We start from the raw sequence: 25,923 nt of genomic DNA, 5'->3' as shown, positions 1-25,923 counted from the left end.
TATTATTATCATTATACCACATTTATATAGCACTCTTTTCATACCAAATATGTGCGTTCAAAAGTGCTTTACAAAGACATAAAGAACACATACATACATATATATACATGTAAATACATTGGTAAAAGATTAAAAGGAATAGTAATTAGAAAATGCTTTTGTAAAAAAGCGCATGTCTCCCCCAATGCAAAGTCTTACAGGCAAGAAGTCAATAGGGGTCAGGAGCGAAAGTCACTCTTGGCCTAGTGGTTCTCAAGTCATTGTTCAGGCTTCTGTGACCTTGACCTTTGATCAAGTGACCTCAAAATAAAAAGGGGTCATCTACTCTGCATGTCCAATCATCCTATTAAGTTTCAACATTGTAGGTCAAGTGGTTCTCAAGTTATTTCCAAAAAATGATTTTACATGAACAGGCCACTGTGACCTTGACCTTTAATAGACTGACCCCAAAATAGGGGTCATCTACTCTGCATGTTCAATCATCCTATGAAGTTTCAACATTCTGGGTCAAGTGGTTCTCAAGTTATTGATCGGAACTGGTTATCAATGTACAGGCCCCTGTGACCTTGACCTTTAACGGAGTGACCCAAAAACAATAGGGGTCATTTACTCTGCATGAACAATCATCCTATGAAGTTTCAACATTCTGGGTCGAGAGGTTCTCAAGTTATTGATTGGAAATGGTTTTCCATGTTAAGGCCCCTGTGGCCTTGACCTTTAACAGAGTGACCCTAAAATCAATAGGGGTCATCTACTCTGCATGACCAATTATCCTATGAAGTTTCATCATTCTGGGTCAAGTGGTTCTCAAGTTACTGACCGGAAATGGTTTGCAATGTTCAGGCCGCTGTGACCTTGACCTTTGACAGAGTAACCCCAAAATCGTTAGGGGTCATCTACTCTGCATGACCAATCATTCTAATAAGTTTCAACATTTTGGGTCAAGTGGTTCTCAACTTACTGACAGGAAATGGTTTTCAATGTTCAGGCCCCTGTGACCTTGACCTTCAATGGAGTAACCCAAAAATCGATAGGGGTCATGTACTTTGCATGACCAATCATCCTATGAAGTTTCAACATTCTGGGTCAAGTGGTTCTCTAGTTATTGATCGGAAATGGTTTTCCATATTCAGGCCCGTGTGACCTTGACCTTTGATGGAGTGACCCCAAAATCAACAGGGTTCATCTACTCTTTATGACCAATCATCCTATGAAGTTTCAACATTCTGGAACATGTGGTTCTCTAGTTATTGATCAGAAATTGTTTTCAATGTTTAGGCCCCTGTGACCTTGACCTTTGACGGAGTGACCTCAAAATCAATAGGGGTTGTCTACTCTTCATAATCAATCATCCTATGAAGTTTCAACATTCTTGGTCAAGTGGTTCTCTAGTTATTGATCGGAAATGGTTTTCAATGTTCAGGCACCTGTGACCTTGACTTTTGACGGAGTGATCCCAAAATCGATAGGGGTCATCTACTTTGCATGTGCAATCATCCTTTGAAGTTTCAACATTCTGGGTCAAGTGGTTCTCTAGTTATTGATCGGAAATGGTTTTCCATGTTTGGGCCCCTGTGACCTTGACCTTTGACAGAGTAACTCTAAAATCAATAGGGGTCATCTACTCTTTATGACCAATCATCCTTTGAAGTTTCAACATTCTGGGTCAAGTGGTTCTCAAGTTACTGACCGGAAATGGTTTTCAATGTTCGGACCCCTGTGACCTTGACCTTTAATGGAGTGATCCCAAAATCGATAGGGGTCATTTACTTTGCATGTACAATCATCCTTTGAAGTTTCAACATTCTGGGTCAAGTGGTTCTCTAGTTATTGATCGGAAATGGTTTTCCATGTTCAGGCCCCTGTGACCTTAACCTTTGATGGAGTGACCCCAAAATCAATAGGGTTCATCTACTCTTTATGACCAATCATCCTATGAAGTTTCAACATTCTGGGTCAAGTGGTTCTTTAGTTATTGATCGGAAATGGTTTTCAATGTTTAGGCCCCTGTGGCCTTGACCTTTGACGGAGTGACCCCAAAAACAATAGGGATCGTCTACTCCAGCAGCCCTACAACCCTATGAAGTTTGAAGGTTCTAGGTCAACTGATTCTCCAGTTATTGCTCGGAAATGAAATGTGACGTACGGACGGACGGAAGGACGGACGGACGGACAGGGCAAAAACAATATGTCTCCTGGGGGAGACATAATTAAAACAAGATCATCCATAAATTACGTTCAACGTTAAATTACATTACATACACTATTAAAGGAGAGCAATCCCTTTCTCAACATGAAACAAACCTGTCATGGTTTTGTTATTTTTGTTTGATTGTTTTGGTTTAATGCCATTTTCAACAGTATTTCAGATTTTGTTATTTTATATAACATGTGTGAAAGAGATGCGTTTTCAAACATTGTTTTAATGCGGAAAGTGAGCTTGGATCTTTGATGCTTGCTGGGAGGGCATTCCAAAGCTTTAGAGCTGCATGCTTGAAACTTCTGTTACCATAATTTACTGTTCGATTCCTCGGTACAACCAAAGACACTGGGCCATTTGCCGACCTTAAGTCTCTACGAGGCTTGAACATGTCCACCATTCATTGTGCATGGCTTTGTATGTAAGTGTCAAGATTTTGAACTCAGTTCGGTGCTGAACCGGAAGCCAATGCAACTCCTTCAAGACTGGTGTGATGTGATTATATCGCGGAGTCTTGGTTATAATGCGGGCCGTTGTGTTTTGTACACATTGAAGTTTTTGCAGTGTGTCTTTGGAAATTCCATACAGCAGCGAGTTACAGTAGTCTACTTTCGATGTAACCAGAGAGTTCACAAGAGACTTGGTAGCATCAGCCGTGATGTACTGCCTAATTTGGCCGAAGTTGTGCATAACTAGCTCTAGATAGAGAGTTAACATGCTGTGTCATGACCATGTTTGAATCCATTCTAGCACCGAGATTCTTCACACAAATTGATGGTTTAATCCTAGAGGGTCCTGCTTTAACGCATATCTTCGGGTATTTTTGTGTGATTTGTGTGAAACAAAATGACCTCAGTTTTGTCAGTATTGAGCTTCAGCATGTTCTGATGCACCCAAGAGACTATGTCGTTGAGACAGAGCTCAATTCGAGATAGGGCTTCATGTTGGTAGGAAGTATGTTTTGGCTTAAACGACAAGTATAGTTGTGAGTCGTCAGCATAAAAGTGATGATTCAGTTCATGGCTTCTGCAGATTGAACCAACGGGTTTTGTGTACATGATGTAGTTTTTCGGTCCTAGGACAGATCCTTGTGGTACACTGTATTTCATGTGGCCTGGAGTAGACAGTTCGCCATTTACTGAGACTGTTTGGTAGCGGTCGTTCAGATAAGAAGTCATCCACTCTAGTGGTTTTCCGATGATCCCGAAGTCCTTTTCCAAGCGTTTTAGCAACGTTTCATGGTCGATAGTATCAAACGCAGCTGATAAGTCAAGCATTACCAAAATTGTGATTTCGTTTTGATCCAGGGATTGAAGAATTTCATTTTGAACTTTCAGAAGTGCAGTTTCTGTCGAGTGATGCTTTCTGTATGCAGACTGGTGCTGTTCATGTAGGTTCTTTGAGGTCAGGTGGCACTCAGTGCGTTTATCTACTACTTTTTCGAGCACTTTTGAGACAAAAGGTAGGTTTGATACAGGCCTGTAGTTCTTTAGTCCATTTGAATCAATGACTGTTTTTTTTTCAAAAGAGGCCTAACATGAGACTTCTTGAATTCTTTTGGAACATACGCGGTTTCCAGTGATGTGTTGATAATTTTTGTGAAAGCTGGAAGCTCATCAAGGCATGTCTTTAAAAGCCAAGTTGGTATTGGGTTTAATTCACATGACCTACATGGAGATGCCTGAATAATATTCTCCACTTCTTCTGGTGTAGCTGGAGTAAAACTGTTTAGGCAGTCCTCCATTGGTGGTTGTGTTTCAGTGTCGTCAGATACAAAACAGGATGCTATGTCTGTTCGTATTTCGTCTATTGTGTTTATGAAAAAGTCACTAAAGTCTTGTGCGAGTTGTTTGGAAGATGCAGCTTTTGGTGATGTCATTTGTAGCACTTAACAGATGCTTTGTGATTTTAAAAAAACTCTTTGAGTCATTTTGGCAAGATTTTACCTTATCCGAGTAGAAATGTATGTTTGCCTTTTTATGTAACCTATTTACTGTTGCACACTGTTCTCTGTAAAGCTGGTGGTCTATTGTCAGTCTTAATTTGCGCCATTTCTATTCGAACTTGCGCCTTAAATGTTTAGCATCATGAAGTTCTTGTGTATACCAGGGACAAGTTGGTCTCTGAATAATGTTTTTTTGAGCATTGGTGCATGCTTATCAATAATTGATGCAAGTTCTTGTGTGTATCTGTTAACTAACTCATCAACATCTGTCACTTGCATGATTGCCTTCAAAGACTCTGAGTTCAGAAGATCCCCTTCAAATGAGTCAACATCAATTGTCCTAAGTTTTCGAAAGGAAACAGTTTTTCTCACTGGTGGAGGTCTGGCAGCCTTTGCTTTGAAAGTCACTGAAAAATGATCGCGAGCGACTTTACCGCTGTTGTCAGACAGACCTGGATCAGTGACTTCAATGTTTGACACGATGTCATCGTTATCTCTTGTAATGATCCAGGATGTGTCCACCGACGTGCGTGGCTTCATTAATATGCTGTCTCATTCCATGTGCATCCAAAGTACTTACAAGGTTGGCTGTGTCTGTCAGTCTGAATGTCAAAATGAAAGTTTAAATCTCCTACAATGATGATTTGTTTGTCAGTTGTTGCAAATCTAGATAAGAAATTGGGCCATTCATTCTCAAGAAAGTCTCCTATTTTAAGTCCATTTCCCCGGGATGGTGATGGTCTATAAACGACAACTAGACGCAAAATGAAATTTTTTATGCTCAAATTGCAGTCCATATATTCGAAAGTTGAGAAATCTTTGTCTCGTGTTGATGCAATAAGGCGGACATCTATAGAAGTTCTATGTATGATTGCTACGCCACCGCCACGGCTGCCGTTACAGCGGGGGACGTGCTTAATTTTGTAGCCATCTGGAACAAGTTCACTTAAGCATGTTTTATCTACAGCACTGCCAAGCTAATTTTCTACAAAAGCAACTACATCTAATTCATTTGAAATGATATAGTCACAAAAAGAGAGTGCTTTATTTTTAACTGATCTTGGGTTGATACTACATACTTTATTTAAGGTATTAGATCACTAATAGAGAACCTCCTTTTTGAAGAGTATTCAATTCCTACCATAAGCCTACTTTTACTGCAATTCTTACGGGTGCGTAGGTTCAAGCCCTACTGGGACCAATTTTTTTTCCTTATTTTCCTTTTTTACTAATAAGTTTTTACTTCTTTCAAGACTTATTATTGATTTTTTGTACAAAAATGGAAAAAGATGAATATTTTAAGCGATTTCTTGGTGTTCAAAGTGAATTTACTACTTAAACAGAAGGGGTAGAGTTACACATCTTTAAAAATATTGAGTTACACGCGGTGAAAGTCCTCTATTTTGCTTTCACTCTTAGATTATATATTGTGGAAGAAATTTAGGTAGGTTTTACATCTTCCCTAAGGTTATTTTTAAATGGAGTAAGCAAAATTCAAAACAGAAACACATCATTCGACCTTATTTTTTCAATGTTGAAGTATGAATTCTGTCTCATTAAATCTGTTTACTTGAGACACCATAGAAAAAATGATATCAACATTTTTATTTTGTGTTTTATAATTGTTTACCAATAGTTTGATGTTTCTTCTATTGAAATTAATGGTAAAATGAATTCTCTGCAAACGTTTTGGATAGTGGCTATCACTTTGAAATTTGTCTCTACTTGAGCTAGAAGAGATACCATAAGTTATTCAAAATTTATAAAAAACGGCATGGTAAAAGTTGATTAAAATTTGCAAAATAGTGCAAAACACGGTTACCTTTCAGAATATACCAAGCAAAGGCCATTTTGTTAACATTACTATTAGTGACCTAATACCTTAAGGTCTGACTTTTAACTAGAGAGGGAGGTTCACGTTGTACATGTACAATATTTTTAATTTTGTTGGTAGAAGGCACAGCTGATACTTTACTTGCACCTTGACGAGTCTCTGCAAGTATGGGGATTGTCTTAGATAACACTTAATCTCTATTCCAGTGGTTTACGCATGTGCTATTTACATATAGATATTAGATAACTGCAAATGTTTTTTTTTTCATTCCATTAGCATAAAAATGATATTCTTCATATGTTTGAATCAGCTAATAAAATTTCTTTGCACATTAACATTAGGCTATTATAACTGGTTACCGCTCTTCAAGTGTTTTTAACATCTACAACTTTGTAACTAATTGTTTATGAGATGGTTTTATGGATGTCATACTTCAAAAAGGCTTTTAATAGCTGTGAATTTTATAGTATATCGAATTTTATTTGCATGATCTTTATGACTGTGAATAAAGGGGTAACGCATTTTTGTTTTCCTGTTATAACACCTTCAGAATTCCATGTGATTGGTTGGTGACAGAACCTAGAAGAGCGAACGTATCAATGTATCACGAAGGAATCTACTGATGTTATAAAATGAAACAAAAGTGCGCTAACGCTATTGTAGCCTAAACGTGTAAAAATAAATATATTGTCCATTAAATACAGTGCGGAATGCAAGAATGAAATAAAATGACTTCTTACCCTTATACAAAAAAAATGAATAAACCCCATAATAGTCCCACTTCACAAATTATAAATGTCTTAGCCTGACATATTCAATCGGCAGTATTTGTTTATTATAAATCCATCGTTTTGAATTTCAAATCTCTTCTTCGTGCTCTTCTCATCCTGCAGGAAGTTATTTTTACGCATCTTTTAGTTACTATCGAACAACCATATTTCATCATTTTGATTAGTTGAATTATCATGTCAGTAAACTATTATAAAAATTCTGAAGCAACCTTTCTGATGTTTTTATATTTTCATTTTACATTTTTATTTGTAAAACATCTGAATGACTACTGTTTCAGTGTAAAGATAATAACTTTGTTTTCACAATGTTATCAAGGACAGCCTGTCTGGAACCAAGTGTCAGATGTGTAAAATTTTTACGATCTGATTCGTTTTCAAAGGAAGAGAAAGTGTAGAAACAAATCCAGTAATAATAAGAGTCGAAACAGAAATAGCATGCTGAATTTTAAGAATTAAATAATGCAAATATTGCATTAATAGCTTAGATGATAGTGCTTGAAATGTACTACTTAATTACAAATACATAAATATGATGATAAATGTCTGACTAATAGTAAAACAAAAGAAAGAAATTATAGCAAATCAAAGAAATAGTGTACAGATTTATTAGTTGAAATCCTACAGATATGTTCTGTTTTGTTTGATACATGTACTGTGTACACGTATAATGTGACCAATCTTTCAGTTATTCCTCTAAAATGGTCCTATTTAACCACCACCGCGTGGACAAATTAACAGAAATATATATCATGTAATGAATCATCAGCAGTATTAAATTCATTTCTTTAGGTGCTGGAGAAACATTCCATATACTAGTATGTAAATGTTACTTTTAACAGTATTTCAGTCATGTAACGGCAGTCAATTAACCTAACCAGTGTTTCTGGATTCTCTACCAGTACTAACTTTTTCCCCGCAAGTAACTACCAACTTCTCCATATGATTCAGAAGTGGGGGACGATATTACTCCTGACAATGTCTATTATCAAATCGTCATGGAGAAAATATACCTCTCCCAGGGATCGAACTCACGACCTCGCGATCCTTAGATCTTCGCTCTTCTTATTGAGCTAAAAATACCTGGTTGTATACATGACAGTAAAATGATTTAACTGTAAATATGAGAATTTTTATACATTTATATGTAATTCGTTTTCCGTCGTAGTCTTCTTCCTCAAAACATGCCATATTTTTCCTTTCGCACACATTTCTCAAAAAGTGTACAATAGGTAAATATTCTTTTTATAGTCAGTGCAAAGCTTAAATTCAAATTTTATTGCTGCCTGAAGTGCAAGAAATTTATTTGCAGTGTCATTTTATTAATCATATAGTCAACAAATTTTCTAACTCCACACCTGGCTTTTGTTTTTATCTCTGCCAAATATAGACAGATTTGAATGAAAATTGGACTCATAGTTTAATGACCAGTTCAATTAAATAGACATAACAGTGATATCAATTGTACGTACATCCGTTGAGCCACGACAGTTCAAATAAGGTAACCCAAAAATAAAAAAGTCCCAAAATGAATGCAACTTGGTGCTGGTTTCTATGCGGCAAGTACTGCCATCTGCGGGATTAAACAATTTTGTGGCCAATGTTTCAATCTTCAAGGGATTATGAATATGATTTTGTCCTGACATAGAATACTATTCTGCCTGAGTGCATTAATAGAATATCAGATTTGTATTGAGAAATATGCGCGAGTTCTGCAGTTGAGATATTGCGCTACATATGCGGTGCAATATTATTCAACGAAAACATGAGTGCATATATCTCGATGCAAATCTTATCATCATTTTGTTGCATATTCATTTTTACTTATAAAGTCATAAATGTTTTGCTTGTTTGGCTGAGAAAATTTGAAAATTACTGAGGTAAATATACTTCTTGATACCACGTCAACCATTAATGTGGTGTCATGATATAAAATTAACATGTTCAGATAGAAAATATTGACGGATGTTCCATTTCAACTAAATATAGTTAAACATTCAGTATAAAATAATTTGAATTTCATCAAATTCATAGGATCAAAGAGTACGGCTGCGATTTGAAATTTACTAATTTACCAATTGTGACTTTTGATTTAAGGGTTATCTTATCGCTATCCTTACGGTTAAATGAATTTAATTCAGGCTATAATCGTTGTTATGTTCTATTATCATAAAATAATCATTGAACATTGTGTAAAAATGTCATTCAAATCTGTCAAAATTTGACAGAGATAAAAGGAAAATCCCAGGTGTTGAGTTAGAAAAGTTGTTGAGTATATCATTAATATACGCATCATTTTGCTATCTTTAATACGTTAGAAGTGCGTTTTCTAAAGTACAGTTTTGACCTTTGACATGTCTGTGACCTTGAACTGATATTAAAATAACCCTTGGATACGAGAGTACCAAAATTGTTTCTGCAGTTCATCCACATGTAAATATCTGTCAAATGCTGTCCTTGTCTGTGTAGGCCCTGAGTCACTCTTATTTTCATTATCAAGTATAACACACTTTGCCATCGCATGCCTCTTTTCCCTGATATATAATTCTATATAATATAATATATATTATATATAATATTTTTTATATTATTGTCAATTTTATTAACAAAATACAAATGGGCGTTGAGACACAATATTTAAACCAATTTAGGTAGTTCTATGAAAATAAAACGAGTGCACAGCGGCATAGTTTATTTGTAAATGCACTCATTTGACCTTTGACCCCATAATACTGTAATTAGGAGCCCTAGAAGGCGACAGCCTCTTTTAAATTTCATGTTTGATCCTAATGACCACTTTTATACTAATATCCGAGCATTAACAAAAATGCCATCAGAAGTCACATTTTCCTAAGATATTGGCACACTAATATAAGTAGCTTATAGAAAAAAAAACCCAGCCAAGGCTGGGATTGCAAACGGCGTCAGTGGGATCAGGTCCATAGTCAGTATAACTGATTTAATCTGTATACTTAGAAAATTCAACCGTGGCTCAGTGGTCCAGAGCGTTTGGCCGAAGCTATATTTTGTTTCGGTTCAAACCCAACTGAGCGCCATACATATTTGCGATAAAAAGTCAGGGTCAATGTCATTGGTACCAAAGATAGAAAAAAATCAGTTTCCACTCAATAACGTTTGGTGGACTGACGTGTTGAAATTAATCTGGTGTCAGTGGGGTCAAGTTCAAGGTCAGCATAACTTATTGGCGCAGTAGTCTAAGCCGTGTGCTATAGTACCTTTTGTAAAGTAGTAATATTGGTGTTCGACGGACGAGTAGTAGTTCTAAACCCAGTCCGGGCTTAACTTTTTTATTTATATTTTTTTCTTTTCTTGGTAATAAAAAGAGAACAATTTAGATGCTACATTCAAGGTCAAGGTCATAGTAACTAAAGATAGATGTTTTTGCTGGAATCATCAAAAAGGTGGTTTGCGGTTTATAATCTTAGTTTTGATTGACATACTGTCTCCAAACTTAGTGTACAGCAAGCTTATTATGAAGCAAAAGCTTTGAATTGTATTTGGTATCACTGTTACTTAAAACAGGAAAACACTTTTCGCTCAATAGCTCTAGCTAGGAATGAGATATTGCAATGGAACTTTGTATGAATGTAACTTAATAAAAAAAGAAAAAATAAGGGTTTGTTCTTTTAGTCAGTAGGGTCAAGGTCACTTTTAGGTCAAAGTCAATGTTACTAAAAATAGAAAATGTTTGAAAATCCTGGCATGTGGGAAATTTTCTGGTCTCTTGTTTTTGTTTTATTGCAGGATAAACTATCCTTGAATTTCATTTGTTTTGATAAAATATGTTTAAGATTATGTTTCTCTTCAAGGTTTTGGGTTATTGGAGAGCGGATCTGTTAATGTAAAGAATGAACTGAACATTATGGTGAAGAATGCTGTGGACGTCCTGTTTGGTGGGCTTACCTACTGGATGTTTGGCTATGGACTGAGTTTTGGCGACTCCGTGTATAGTAATCCCATTTCTGGTTGGGGTTATTTCTTTGTCAATGCCAACGACGACAAACTAGGAATAGTTTATTCCAAATTTTTCTTTCAAGCATCGTTCGCAACTACAGCAACAACTATTGTTTCAGGTATAACACAATGTTAACAAATTAAGTTGTTCTTATCGTCAACTTGCTTTTATCTAACTGACTGCAAAATAAGTCCATAGGTACTAAACATAAAGACGTTATGCTAAAATGTGCATGTCACACCCTAACACTATGTAAAATGTAGAACAGATAAAGTACTAGCATATTTCAATTTAAAACGCAAAGTTTAACAATGTTTACTTTGCATACTGAATCTGTATCTGCCGTTGAAAAGTTTGTATACTTTTATGTATCGTCTTATGATTTGATTGTCAGGTACCTATTCGGGTCCAATGTCGGCACTATATACCCTACTATCTTGCAGAGCATCACAAGTCGGTTGTAGATGCGACGGTCTTGTACGGAGTCGAGTTCCAAGGTGTTGAATACTCTAATTTTGTAACATATCCTTCTTCTTGGGATTTAAAGTTATTCAGGATAAAGCGGGCACCAGGTCGTTGATTCTTTTGAGTTTATCAATATCTTTCCTAAAGTATGGGTCCCATATAAATGAGCCTTATTCTAGTTGCGATCTTACCTAAGCGATAAAAGCTGGTTTCCGACATTCTAATGGACAGTATTCAAATTTCGTCTTAAGAAACCGTGTTGAGTGGCTGTTTAACAGATGCTTGAAATGTGCTACGACAAAGTTAAATCATTTGATATAAGTAGTGCAAGATATGGTTAGAATCCACATGTTTCAAAATAGTATTGTTTGGGTTATAGAAGTGAGTACATTTACTTTTTACACTTTTTACAGCATGTAACACTTTTTTTTGGTTTAAAATGTATACCCCATGTAGTAGCCCAATGTTCAAGGAAGGTTGACGAGATCTAGTTTGAGTTTAACTTAGTATGAGATGTTTCGTAACTGTGTATGCAACAAACAGTCATCTGCAAAATGTCTTAACTGTAACTTTACATTATGAGGCAGATCATTTATGTGACGCATTAGAGACCCAAGAACTTCCCTTGCAGTTCGCCGGAGTCTAAATGTATGCTCCTCGAATGTGTACTTTCAACCACAACGTTCATCGATCTATCTTTAAGGAAAGAAGACAAACAGACAAACAGGACATTAGTTGACCTTTAACACCATAGTGTGACATTAAGTTGGAGTAGATTATGAGGAACAAATGCTGTGCTAAAATCGAGAATTGTTATGTGAACATCTAGGTTTTTTCTAAAGCTGTAAGGAGCTCGTGCATGGTAACTACATGTAGCAATTGAGTTTCTGTATATCTAAAGCCAAGGTTTAACGCAGTCAAAATAACTGTTTTTCCATATGTTTCAATTGATATATTCGTGTTATATGTTGCTAACTGCCTTAAGACTTACTGGTTGATAGTTTTCTGTTGTTTGCATATATTAAAGCAATAATTGTCAATATTGAATCGTGCACCTGTCACTTATCGTAGAGAATTTCCACGTCTTTTATCTTTTCTTCAATATTATATATTTTTCTGGAGCAAACGACTGGAACTGACTGTGCACTTATCCGGTTTAGACGATAACTGATATTCTGACTCACTCCGGGTAAGGTTCAACGTAAGTAGTGTCACAACGATAACATGTGACACCATCTCAACGACAATTAGTTACGGTTTCGCTAAATGTTACCTGACTGAAACTATCTATATTTATAATAATTACATTGATAACATTTATTTGTGTCCTTGCATTAAATTGTAAAAGTAAACATAGAAGTTAATCTTATCGTAAAGATTTTAAAATGATATGTTTGGTATTAGATAAACAGAAGCATTTTTCTATTTTCTAAAATGTTATTTTAAAAGTTTTCAAAAACAATAATTATAGACAGTCATGATAAATGAAATGCAATGTCAGTTTTATCTACATATAGGTCAATATCTATTTAAAAACATGTTCCACGTTCTAACCAGTGATGTTACAAACTCTAAACGACACAGCCAATCTATTCTAATCAAAGTACAGCGGCTAGACATATTATCTATATTTGATTTAAACCACCAAGTATAAATGTAATTGAAAAACATTATGCTGAAAATCAAGATTATGTTCAAAGTGTGTAATAATTTATTTTGATCTCGTTTTCTCCATGATTTTTTTCTGATATATTTATATTTTTTGTTGGGTTTAACGTAGCACAGACACAATTATAGGTCATATGGCGACTTACCAGCTTTGATGTGGAGGAAGACCCCAGGTGCCTGTCCGTGCATTATTTCATCACGAGCGGGCACCTGGGTAGAACCACCGACCTTCCGTAAGCCAGCTGGATGGCTTCCTCATATGAACAATTCAACGCTGCGAGTGAGGCTCGAACCCACATCGATGAGGGGCAAGTGATGATTTGAAGTCAGAGACCTTAACCACTAGACCACGGAGGCCCCCTTTCAGATATATGACAATGTCAACTTGAAATACCTAGATCTGAAATTATCGTCAAGAACGATTTTCATGGGTTATTTTCCCATATTTAGTACTTTCGATTTTGGGTTTACTTGCTGTGTTCTTAGTAAAAATAAATGCAAAATTTTCGTTGGCACAGAGGAGACTTGTACTACTGTGTGAACATGTGTTATTTATAAAGTGAACACGAATTAGCTAATACGTGTACACGTACTTTACAAATAAAGTTACACGTAATATGTGCGGACGTTATGAGTAATAAGTATGCACGTTATAATAAAATGTGTGCAGGCAATAGCTAATGCGAGCGCAGTGTTCTAGAAGTAATGTTTCTCGGTCCGGATTATCCATGTTACGGTATTGATGATTGACTTGCTATTCAGTACGCACGTTTCAGTCATTTAATGCTCAGACACGTATTAGGTATAACGTGCACGTACAAGCTATAATGTGTCCACTTAGTAACATTTTTGTTATGTTTAATGACACACAGACACAATTATAGGTCATATGAAGATTCTTTAGCTTTTTGAGGGGCTAGTGTCGAGGGGCTAGTGTCGAGGGGCTAGTGTTCCTAAGTCAGCGGACGCCTTTACGTAATAACAAATATGTGCGCACGCAATTGTATAAAACATCTATTTCTTTGCCACCGTAAAATGTCCCTTTGAATGCTTTTGTACTTAAGTTACACAAATCCTGTTACTGATGTTATGGACCAAACAGTCAGTTTATAAGTAAATCATTTGGAAGCTTATCTAACGTAACCAAACAAAATCTATTCATATAAAGTATGGTTAAATGCAAACTGCATGACAAAATTTATACGTTTTATTAAATTGCAGCTTTCCAGAAACGAGGGTAGAAACAGATGCAGCAAAGTAGCGAAATTATCACAATTTAGCTTACTACATAAGTCAACACATGGAATAAATGCACAAGTTAATATTTGTTGTTACTGGTGAGGAGACCAGTAAAATTCAAAATCAGAGCTTAAAATAAATGCTTAAGTTTTCATGAATTGCATTTTTAAGAAAGACAAAAACACAGTGATTCAGTAAAAGGTGAAAATATCAGAGATTAGAGTTACTGCATCAATTTCGTGAATTGCATTTTGAAAAAAAAGGAAAGAAAAAGAGATGCAATAAGTAAGTACGACGGACCTCAATAAATGAACAAGTCTCGTAAATTTCAGCTTAAAAATGGAAGTTAGAAGATGCGATAAACCATGTTCTTATCATTTTTTTCAGTAAATGGATGAGTTTGAAAAATGTGGGATGGGGGTTTAAATGTGAAATTATACAGTAAAGTAAATTAATTATCAGAGATTTAAGTAAATGTAGGGCTTCAAATGAAAACAAGGGATTCAGATGCAAAATTGTCAGAGAAAATGAAGTAAATGAATGAGTTTCAATATATTACAGCTTGAAAAAAAAAGACAAAAAGGACAGAGAAGCATTAAACTTCAAAATTGTGAGAGATATAAGTAAATATTTGAGTTTTGTTATGAATTTTAAATTTGAAAAAAAGATAAGCACCCGTAGAGTAGGAGAGATGTTGAGTATGAAATAATCTCACACTTGAACAGTCGTGCTATTTTTACATTCCACGCCTTACATTATAGGGGTATAAAAGAAGCCTGTGATGTAATACATTTACAAGTTTGGTGCCTGGAATATGTGATATACAGGGTCTGTAGTAACAGCCATTCTGCTGTATTTCCAAGACAGCAGCTGTATGAGACAGTATAAGGGTTTCCAAAATAATATATGCATGAGATAGTATCAGGTCTAGATAATAAAGCATGATATTTTCACCCAACCCTTCTGCCCCTCTTTACATTTACATTACACGACACAGGATGTTTTGAAATTCCACATTATACATCTTGTAACATAAAATTGTAATTCGCCTCTGCAACGACTTAGTGAGTAGTGAGTATATATAGCAACTCTTTAAGTAAATGCATTGTACATGAATACCAATAGGTTTCCATTCATAAAATTGACAATGTTTGTTTTGACCATTTTTCTTTTGATCAATGCAAAATGCTCATTTTCCTATTCATAAACTGGACATGTCCTGATTTCTATTCATAAACTGGACATGTTCTAATTTCTATTCATAAACTCGACATGTCATCTTTTCTATTTATAAACTCGACATGTCCTCTTTTCTATTTATAAACTTGACATGTACTACGTCATCATTATGTAAACAAATTGCCTCTGGATCCCCCCCATTCATCACGTGGTATTTAAAATAGATGTATATTTACGGACACAATTCAGAGGTTGTTCTACGGAACCATGGTGAACCTCTGGTAAGCGTGAATAGATATTTGTTTTTATCTTTTATTTGTACGTTTTAACTTATGATGTATGCACTCATTACGAAGATTTTTTATCCAGCCTGCTTAAGAATATAATGTAGAATAACAGTCACCTTGTGAACAACAAAATATTTGTCGTTATGATTTAATTATTGTTTTTTGTCCATACATCAACCATTTAAGCAAGTGTCCAAAATGGTTTCGACGTTAAGAGGAGATATACGTACATATTTTCTACCTTTTCAAATAACATTTATGATGTTGAGACTTTGTAGCACTGTATGTGAAACGTTTTTACATATTTTCTGTTACCGTTTCGAGATTGCAACATTTTTATGCCCCCCTTTGAAAAAGGAGGGGTATATTGTTTTGCAGATGTCGGTCGGTCGGTCTGTCGGTCGGTCGGTCGGTCGGAATGTTTCCGGATGATAACTCAAGAACGCTTGGGCCTAGGATCATGAAGTTGATAGGGAGGTTGGTCATCACCAGCAGATGACCCCTATTGATTTTGAGCTCTGTATGTCAAAGGTCAAGGTCACAGTGACCCTGAATAGTAAAACGGTTTCCGGATGATAACTCAAGAACACTTGGGCCTAGGATCATGATTATTGACAGGGAGGTTGGTAATGACCAGCAGATGACCTCTATTGATTTTGAGGTCGGTATGTTAAAGGTCAAGGTCACAGTGACCCTGAACAGTACAACGGTTTCCGGATGATAACTCAAGAACACTTGGACCTAGGATCATGAAAGTTAATAGGGAGGTTGGTAATGACCAGCAGATGACCCCTATTGATTTTGAGGTCAGTATGTCAAAGGTCAAGGTCACAGTGACCAGGAACAGTAAAATGGTTTCCAGGCAATAACTCAAGAACGCTTGGGCCTAGTGTCAGGAAAATTGATAGTTAGGTTGGCCATGACCAGCAGATGACCCCTATTGATTTTGAGGTCATTAGGTCAAAGATCAAGGTTACATTGGCCAGGAACAGTTAAATGGTTTCTGATCTTCTTGTCCAAAACCATAGGGCCTAGGGCTTTGATATTTGGTATGTAGCAAAATCTAGTGGTCCTCTACCAGGATTGTTCAGTTTATTTCCCTGGGGTCAAATATGGCCCCACCCCTAGGGTCACATGGTTTATATAGACTTATATAGGAAAAATCTTTGAAAAACCTCTTGTCCAAAATCACAGGGCCAAGCATTTGATATTTTGTATATGACATCATCTAGTGGTCCTCTACTAAGATTATTCAAATTATTCCCCTAGGGTCAAATATGGCTCCGCCCTGGGGGTCACATGGTTTACATATACTTATATAGGGAAAAACTTTGAAAATCTTCTTGTCCAAACCACAAAGACTATGGCTTTGGTAATTTGTAATGTAGCATCATTTAGTGGTTCTCTACCAAGTTTGTTCAAGTTATCCCTCTCGGGTCAAATATGGCCCCGCCCCAGAGGTCATATTGTTCATATAGACTTATACAGGAAAAAACTTAGAATCTTCATGTCCATAACTTACATCATTCAAATTTGGACCACATGTATAGTTTTGAGTGGCAAGATGAACCTTGACATGAGTTGACCTTGATCTTGACCTAGTGACCTACTTTCACATTTCTGTACCTACAGCCTTCAAATTTGGATCACATGCATAGGTTTGTGTACTGAAAAAAACTTTGACCTTGTTATTGACCTAGTGACCTACTTTCACATTTTTGAAGGTACAGGCTTCAAATTTGGACCACATGCATAGTTTTTTGTTCCAAAATAAAATTTGACCTTGATTTTGACCTAGTGACCTACTTTCACATTTCTCAAGCTACAGCCTTCAGAATTGAACCACAAGCATAGTTTTGTGTACTGAAATGAACTTTGATCTTGAGATTGACCTAGTGACCTACTTTCACATTTCTTAAGGTACAGGCTTCAAATTTTGGACCACTTGCATAGTTTTGTGTTCCGAAATAGAATTTGACCTTGATTTTGACCTAGTGACCTACTTTCACATTTCTCAAGCTAGAGCCTCCAAATTTGAAGCACGCGCATAGTTCTGTCTACCGAAATGAACTTTACCTTGAAATTGATCTAGTGACCTGCCTTCACATTTCTTAAGCCACCGCTTTCAATTTGGCACCACATACACATTGTTTTATACCGAAATGAAATTTGACCTTGATTTTGACCTTGAGCTAGTCTTGAAATTTGGAACATTAAAAAATGGCTCAGTGGATGGCGCCAAGATCAATCTGTAATCTCTTGTTAGGTTAATAGGTTAAAGGTCAAGGTCAGATTAAACAAGAATGGTAGAACTTTTGTTTACAGTGAGCATATAATTTCTGTTCCTTGTGCAATTACTGAATGCATCAAGGGGGGCATTTCGTGTTCGACGAGCTCTTGTTTAGAGTTTATAATCTTATTACATATTAGTTCGTTCGATTTTCCAAACTGCTAATAATAGCTAATATAGCTGTCTCACTTCAATGCTTTATCACATATAATAATTGAGCCAACAAGTTCGCAGGAGATGAATTGCGATCATTGTCGTTGAAATGTTGTCACATTTGATACTCGATGAACGTCGGAACCTACCTCTCCCGGAGTGTGTAAAAAGTTGTGTCCGGTGCCGTTTAAGCTAGACGTGTACGCTAAAAAGAGTACATGCAAGATGATTGTAAAATGTGCAGTTTTATAATAAATAAACAATCTGAAAGCATTCAGTTGTATGATTTCACTTTCAGACTCAATTTTATTATTACTACTTCCAAACATCATTTAATCGCGTAATTGGACTCATTTGCATAACTGTGAGAACACAAAAACATCTCTACTGTTTACGTTTATAGACCATTGTTTAATGTCAAGAGTTCACCAGATTACACAAGCTTCAGTAGGTACTTTGTATAGGGGTTTTAACACGCAATAAGTTACGTAGAATTTCTCTGTTATGAGTAGGTTTATGAAAGGGTTACAGTTACATGGCTGAAAATAAATTAGTGAACTTTCGTTTCAATATGCATTGTATCGTTAATAAAACTCGGCATTTCATCTCCTGCATAACCCCCTAATGAGCCCCACACGAGAGATGACGCAGCTACCGCAGCCGAGATTTTCAGGACGAGGCTTATCAGCAGCTGAGTAGGCAACAAAATAATTCTTAAAAATTTTAATAAATAAAAATCTCATTAAAACGGACAAATCCAGCGGTAAGTTTGTGGGTTTAAATAGTTATTATGTTACTTTATCGATTGCAAAAATTTTACAGGTGCAAGCTTCTAATTCATTAACAGGAACCACCAGAGAAGGTTCGCGGAACTTGGATGCTTAGAATGGACGCCATTAAATGGCGTGTTTTGTTTAGTTCCGACGATTGCGGGAACAGAAAACAATTTAGAAAGACAAAAATAGTACCGTTTATGGAGTAAAGTGTCAATGACACGAACGGATGATGAAATCTTGCAAGAACTCAGCGAAAATAGGCAAACATTTGCATCTATTGCAAAATCCGTGGCGGAGATGAACAACTCCATAAAAAATCTTCAAGGAGAAGTGAAAGATCTCAAAAGGAAACGAACAGATGCAGACGATGATCAAGGGTCGGTCAAAAAGTTAGCAGCTGCCGAAAAACAATCTACGTCTACAGCAGAAGTTGTAGACGACGATCAAGGGCCGGTCAAAAAGTCGGCAACAACGCAGTCTACATCTTCAATACCAACAGCAGACACAGATGATGAAAGTGAGTCAGAAACAGATGATCTGGATAATTTTCTGACTAAACAACCCGAAGATGTACAAAAAGATGATGATTTGTTTCAAGAGCTTGAAGGGTTCTGCAAAGAAACCACAGAAACTGGGGAAGCCGTATCACAAAAAATTGCAGAAATTACAAATAAGGCTATTAAAAACAAAGCATCGGATGAGAAAATGACAGAAATCAGGAACAGAAACAAAAGACCTGAAAATGTGCAGTATCTCCAAATTCCAAAAATTGATGATTTTCTATGGCGCCAACTTCGCCCCAACACCAGAAACAACGACTTCATCCTGCAAAAAGCACACAGTACAATAGCTCAAGTTACCGTTCCCATCATAAAGGCTCTGGAAAAGGTCCAGAACACAAAAGATAAGGAACTTAAAGGGTTGCTGTCAGATGCCTTTAAACTGGCAACAAATGGAATCGCACAAAACATCAGTTATCGCAGAGAAAATATCAAAAAAAGAACTTAATCCAAAATATAGGCATCTAGCAACATTAGAACCTTCAGCCGACAAGTTATTTGACAAGCTACAGGAAACCGTAAAATCTGCAGAAAGTACGAAACTCATCGTGAATAATGTCAACAACCAACGGCGTCCTTTTTTAGGACAGCGCCCTCATCACAACAACAACAACAACAGGTGAGACCAACGACAAACGCACTGGCACAAGAAGCAGAACCACCAGTATCAACGCAAGGGCCAATACAAACAGCAACAGAAACAACACAAATGTAAATGTGAGTGAACATGTCTGCTTATTACAAAATACAAAAGAAAATGTTAAAGCAGGTAAAACTAAGCTAGCCATTAAAGAGTGGGAAACTCTAACAAAAGATAGGTGGATATTAGAAACAATTAAAGGTTACAGACTTGAAGTGAACAGATCACCCTTTCAATTTAAACAACCCAAGCCTTATCAATTTAATTCACTAGAAGAGCGTCTTCTTAATTTAGAAATACAAAAATTTGTACAGCAAAACATTATAGAAGAAGTAGGCAATACTTTTGAAGATGGAGAATTCATTTCAAACATTTTTTACAGACCAAAACCAAATGACAAAATAAGACTAATTTTAAATTTGAAACCTTTTAACAAAGAATTTACGGATAAAATACATTTTAAAATGGAAACCCTATCCACCGCTATCGCTGCAATGAGAGAAAACTGCTGGTTTGGTTCTGTAGACTTAGCTGATGCTTTCTATTCTATAGCAGTTGCAGAAGAAGATAGGAAGCTACTTAGGTTTATGTTCAAGGGAAAAAAGTATCAGTTCTGCGCACTGGTTATGGGATTATCTAGCAGTCCTAGAATTTTCTCAAAAATTTTAAAACCAGCATTTGCTTCGTTGCGTTCAAAAGGTCATGTGAGTTCTGCTTACATCGACGACTCGTGCCTTCAAGGACAGACAAAAGAACTATGTGCAAAAAATATTGTAGACACCATAACATTGTTTGATTTATTAGGACTAACAATAAATATTGACAAGTCAATTTTGGAGCCATGCCAACAAATAACATTTCTCGGTTTCGTGTTGTGTTCAATCACCAGACAGTTACACTCACTCATTGAGAAAAGATAAATAAAATTTTTTTGTGTCAAAATATCTGAAAAACGTAAACCACCATTAGAGTTTGCCTAATGGGAAAAATTTAGTGGCAAAACACAGGCGTGAGTACGCCCCTTTGTTCATAAAACCCTTGAAAAGGTCAAAGAAAAACAGCTCACAGAACATGTGGTAATTTCAATAGTTTTATGACTTTCCCAAAACGATACATTCGTCTCTCAAGGTGGATTGACAATGTTCAGTTTTCTATAAAAGCCCTGCACGGCACCCCCAAATTGGGATTTACAGTTTTTCGTAAAAATTTTGGGCTGGGGGGCATGACAAAACAAATGTAGAAAAACGGCGGATTGGTCTTTGAAGACAAGATTTACACAAAAATTTAAATGGAATAAAAGCTGTCAGTAACGTCATGGCTTTCTGCAAGTTAAAAAAAGAAATGTAAAAATTTTCAGGATACACAACGGTGCATACTTGCAGAATTTTGGAGGAAAACAGACCCCTTAAAAAAATTAGCAGAGAATTTGGGTTGGGTGTTTTAAAAGGGACATCCATTTAACATTGCACTTTCCCGGGAACAAAAAACCCATCAAGGTAAACATCAGGGAAAATGCAATGCGCGCTGAATGGTAAATCAACAGAGGTTTTTAAAAAAAATTTCAAAAAAGTACCTAAATATGAAAAGTAAAATTGTTCGTTCAAGACAAAATAAAACTTTAGAAATTTATGTTAAGTTTCCCCCAGACCATCTAGCATATGAGAAAGATGCATTCATGTTCCTGGAATTAACTAATTACAGTTTCCTCCTTTCGTGTTACCAAAGTCTTGCAGAAAGGGTGAAGACAAGGCAAAAAGTGGTCCTGATAGGCCCGATTTGGCCAACACAGTCATGGTGGCCCAGTATACTACAACTAATCAGCGGGACATGTATCTTCTGCTGAAACCACAACAAATTCTATCATTACCACACAAACCAGAAAAACTGACCCATTCAAAAAAAGAGCTAGGAGCTTTTCGATTACCCGGAAATCACTTAAAACCCAAAGGTACCAAAACCAAAAAAAATCTCATCAATTCGGGGCGTGACTCAACAAAAGAAAATATGATGTATAATTAAAAAAGGTTTGTTTACTGCGGAACACGAAAAACCCTTTTTCTAAATATGTTTGGGATTTTCTGTAAAAATTATTTACGCGGACTCGTTATAGTGCCTTAACACCCCCGTAGTGCTGTTAGTGCTTTTGTTAAAATTTTAGCATATTTAACACATGACAGGGCTTCTTTAGTTTCTGAAAGGGTTTTTTTAATCCCCGGCCAGCATTGCCAAAATATCATTGTACGTGGGATGTCAATATAGTTCTAAAATATTTGCACAAGCTTAAAACAGATACTTTTTTAGCTTTTCAAAAAAAATATGCATGTTTTTTTCTGGTTTCAGGCCAGAGGCCCAAACTTTACACTTAAAAAATACAGGCATTAGTTTTGTGACAATCTGCATTCTATTTTCCCTAGAAAAATTCTAAAAATTGGGGGGAAACCCTTTAAACCTTATACTATAAAAATACCAAAAAACAAAAATTTGTTGGGGGGACAAAAAGAATACATGAAAAGGGACTAAGGGATTTAGGATAGTGATTTTTTGATTACACAACACAAACCCCTTTACAAAAAAGCTTTATTTGTACAATAAGCATGGATCAAGAAAGTCTTGCGCATCAGGTATTATACTGTCTTTAAACCACACAGAAAGGGCGCATCTACTTCAAAAGCAAAATAAAGGGGGTAGTTTACAAAATTTTAGATGCGGGGTGGTCTAATGCAAAGACATTTGCAAAATTTATTTAAAAAGAGTAAAAAACTTACAGTCGGGACTTTTTCAAACTGCTATTCACAAGACACATAATAGGTATGTAAATAATTTATAACAAGTTATCATTTTTTTAGTTGTCTTTATTTTATGCAAATTTGCAAAAATTTCTTAAAAATCTCGTGGGGCTATTAGGGGTTATGCAGAGATGAAATTGAAAAATTAACCGAGATTTACCTTGTAGGGGAAGTTGAGGTTGTTTGGGGAATTTCATTACTGAAACCCCCCAAAGAACTCAACACGCCCCCCCCCAAACCCACCGTAATATTTTAACTTTCTACAAATTTGTACGCAAAGGTTTCTTCAAACCCTTTGCTTTCTCTAAAACCTAAAAAAATCTCGGCGGGGGTTTAGCTGGTATCTCTGGTTTTTGAGCCTTGGGGGTTTGCATTTGATGAATTCCAATCAATTAACTTCCCTCACGAAGGTAAGTTGGGTTTAAATTTATTAAATTTTTACGTGGAAATGCGAGCAATTGCGATAGGCTAGTCTTTTTCAATCATTCACGATCGGTCTACATTAACACAGGGGATGATATTTTGGGTTTTAAGATATTTTTTTTTGGGGGGCATTTGGACATTGTCAGTAGAGTATAAAAAATGCCGTTTTTGGGACACTTTTTTAAATTTTAATTAGCCCCCCTTTTTAAAAACCCAAAGTGGCCAATTAAAAAAAAGTTTTAACAAATTATTGTTAAAGATTTAGTAAAAATATTAAATTTTAAAAAATTATTTTTTTGATAAAATGTACAAGCCTTGGTCTTTGATTTATTTTAATTTTAATAATACATATTGTTTTTAAATTTTTTAAATAAATTTGATAAATGAGTTTACAAAATAAATAGTTGTTTGAAAAAAAGAAGATTTATTAATAAAACCCTCATTATGTTACAAAAAAAAGGGGAAAAAAAAGAAAAGGGTACTTTTTTCATCTTGGGGGAAAAATGAAATCAAAGTTTGTTAAAGTACAGGGGGTAATTTAGATTTTCACAAAGCAATGTTCCCTTTTTTACCAAAGAAAGGTTTAACATTCCCGGGATAAAATTTATTGTGGACCGGGAAAATCCTTTAAAAAATGGACCTCTTCAACGAAATGGTGCATTTGTATGGACCATGATTTTTGTATGTAGAAAAAGTAAAAGTGAATGTGAAAAAAAAAAAATTTTTCCCAAATTTAATAAAATAAAAAAAAAATTTTGGGAGAAAAGATTGAAAAAACTTTAGTTGAAAAACCACTACAAAACGAAATACAAACTTGATTGGGGAAAAAAAGGGTAAAAAAAAGGGGAAAAAAGGGGGTAGAGTATCCCCCCGAATAAATTGGGCGATAAATTGCAAAAGAATTACAAAACCCCATTTAAAAGAAAATTTTAGGAAACGAAGAGTGAATTTAAATGATATTGATGATATTTGGGCCCTGTTTTGTGACATCAAGCTTTTCAAAATATAAAAAAGGAGTAAAATACTGTTAACCGTTTTTGATATATTTAGAAAATTGTTTGGGGTTATTCCATTAAAGATAAAACGGGAATCTGTTACTGAGTTTTGAAAAAATAATTTTGAAGATAGTTCGGGGCAAAAGCCCCCCGAAGACGCAAGGTTTCCCACAAAATTTATGGGTAGATAAAGGGAAAAAAATTTTTTATAAAAAAAGTTTGAATCATTTTTAAATAAAAAAAAATTTTAATAGTACCTACTTTTAAAGAAGGAAAGGCTGTGTATTGAAAGATTAATTAAAATTTTTAAAAAAAATAATGTGGAAATTTTTTACAGAAAAATAATATTATACTTATTTGAAAATTTTGCAGGTAGGTTAAAAAATTTAAAAAAAAACAAAAATTCTAGTAAAAAAGACACCAACCGAACTAGAAAAACTTAAAATAAGGGTACTGTTTATTTAATTTTTATGGTTTTTAAAAGATACCAAAGGTAAAGAAAAATTTTAAAAATTGGTGACGAGTTTTTTAAAGAAAATTTAAAAAGAAATTTTGAAAAGGTATACCCAAATTGGACAGAGGAAATATTATAATTTAAAAAAATAATAAAAACCCCAGAACATACTCTAAAAAAGTTTTAAATAAAAAATAGTTCAAGTTCTTTTTACGGACAAGAATTTTTACCTACTACAAAAGAATTTTTTAAAATTGAAAAGTTATTAGCGAGCATAAAAAACAAATTTTAAAAAAGGGGAAGGGGTTTATAGCGAAAATTTAAAATAGTTGTCCCTTTGCGATTTTAAACAAATTTTAATTTTAGAAAAAAAAAAGTTTAATTATAAAAATGACAAATAAAAATCTAATTTTAAAAATATGGAATAGAAAAAAATAGACAATTATTTTATTAACTAAACTAGTGTGTTTACAGAAAAAGTTTAAATTTTGTGGAGAGTAAGTACTGGGTTAAATTACGCAGGTTTTTTTGGTTTTCAGCTGCTTTAGCATGTTCCAGCTATTCCTATATTTTAGCAGTTGCGGGCGCTTTTCCCATCAGAATTTCCCCATATTTAAACAGACTAAAATTGACGAAAAAGAAATTTTTTTAAAATCACTCACCACAAAATAAAAAAAACTTAAACAAAACACGGTTGGAAAAGTAAAAAAAGAAGAAGAAAAAAAAGTTATTCAGGATTTTTTTTTACAATACTTTTAGAAAGCAGAAAGAAAAAAAATTATTCAACACCTTTTGAAATGCAATAAAAAAAATTTAAACTTAAGGATATAAAAGTAAAAAAGGGAAAAAGAGTTGTATTAACTTTAATTAAAGATTTTTTAAAAGTATTTTAATAAAAGGAAAAATTATATCGTTGAAGGAATATTGATCAGGAAAAAATACGTTTTTTTATTTATTAAAGAATATAACCAATTTTTAAAAAAAAATTCCAAACCAATTCACGAATGGCAAAATGTTATGGATCCAAGCGGAAATTTTATAAACTTTTTGAAATTGTGCTCAAAAACCTTCCAAATATTTATTTCCTTTTCAGCTAACAACTTTAAATAGTCATTAAAAAAAGTTATTTCGTAAAATTTGTGGGGTTTTGTCCTTGAACGTTGTTATTTAACTAACAGTAACGTTTTTACAAAACAAAAATACCAATGGTGTTATAAAGACCCGATGGGCTATACAATTTTAAATTAACTGTTTATATTATAAAA

At 35.0% G+C, this 25,923-nt stretch overlaps 1 protein-coding gene across 1 annotated transcript in view; it reads left to right on the top strand.

The window, feature by feature from the left end:
* LOC123565408 (putative ammonium transporter 3) overlaps positions 1-25,923 on the top strand; it is a 187,285-nt gene that overhangs the window by 55,998 nt on the left and 105,364 nt on the right. The window contains 1 exon segment of the mRNA XM_053549115.1: positions 10,598-10,861. Coding sequence (XP_053405090.1) covers positions 10,598-10,861 — 264 coding nt within the window.

This window comes from Mercenaria mercenaria, chromosome 8 (genome assembly GCF_021730395.1).
Source record: "Mercenaria mercenaria strain notata chromosome 8, MADL_Memer_1, whole genome shotgun sequence".
Classification (NCBI taxonomy): Eukaryota; Metazoa; Mollusca; class Bivalvia; order Venerida; family Veneridae; genus Mercenaria; species Mercenaria mercenaria.
Note: the sequence above shows the minus strand (reverse complement) of the source record. Positions and strands in the feature narration are given on the sequence as shown.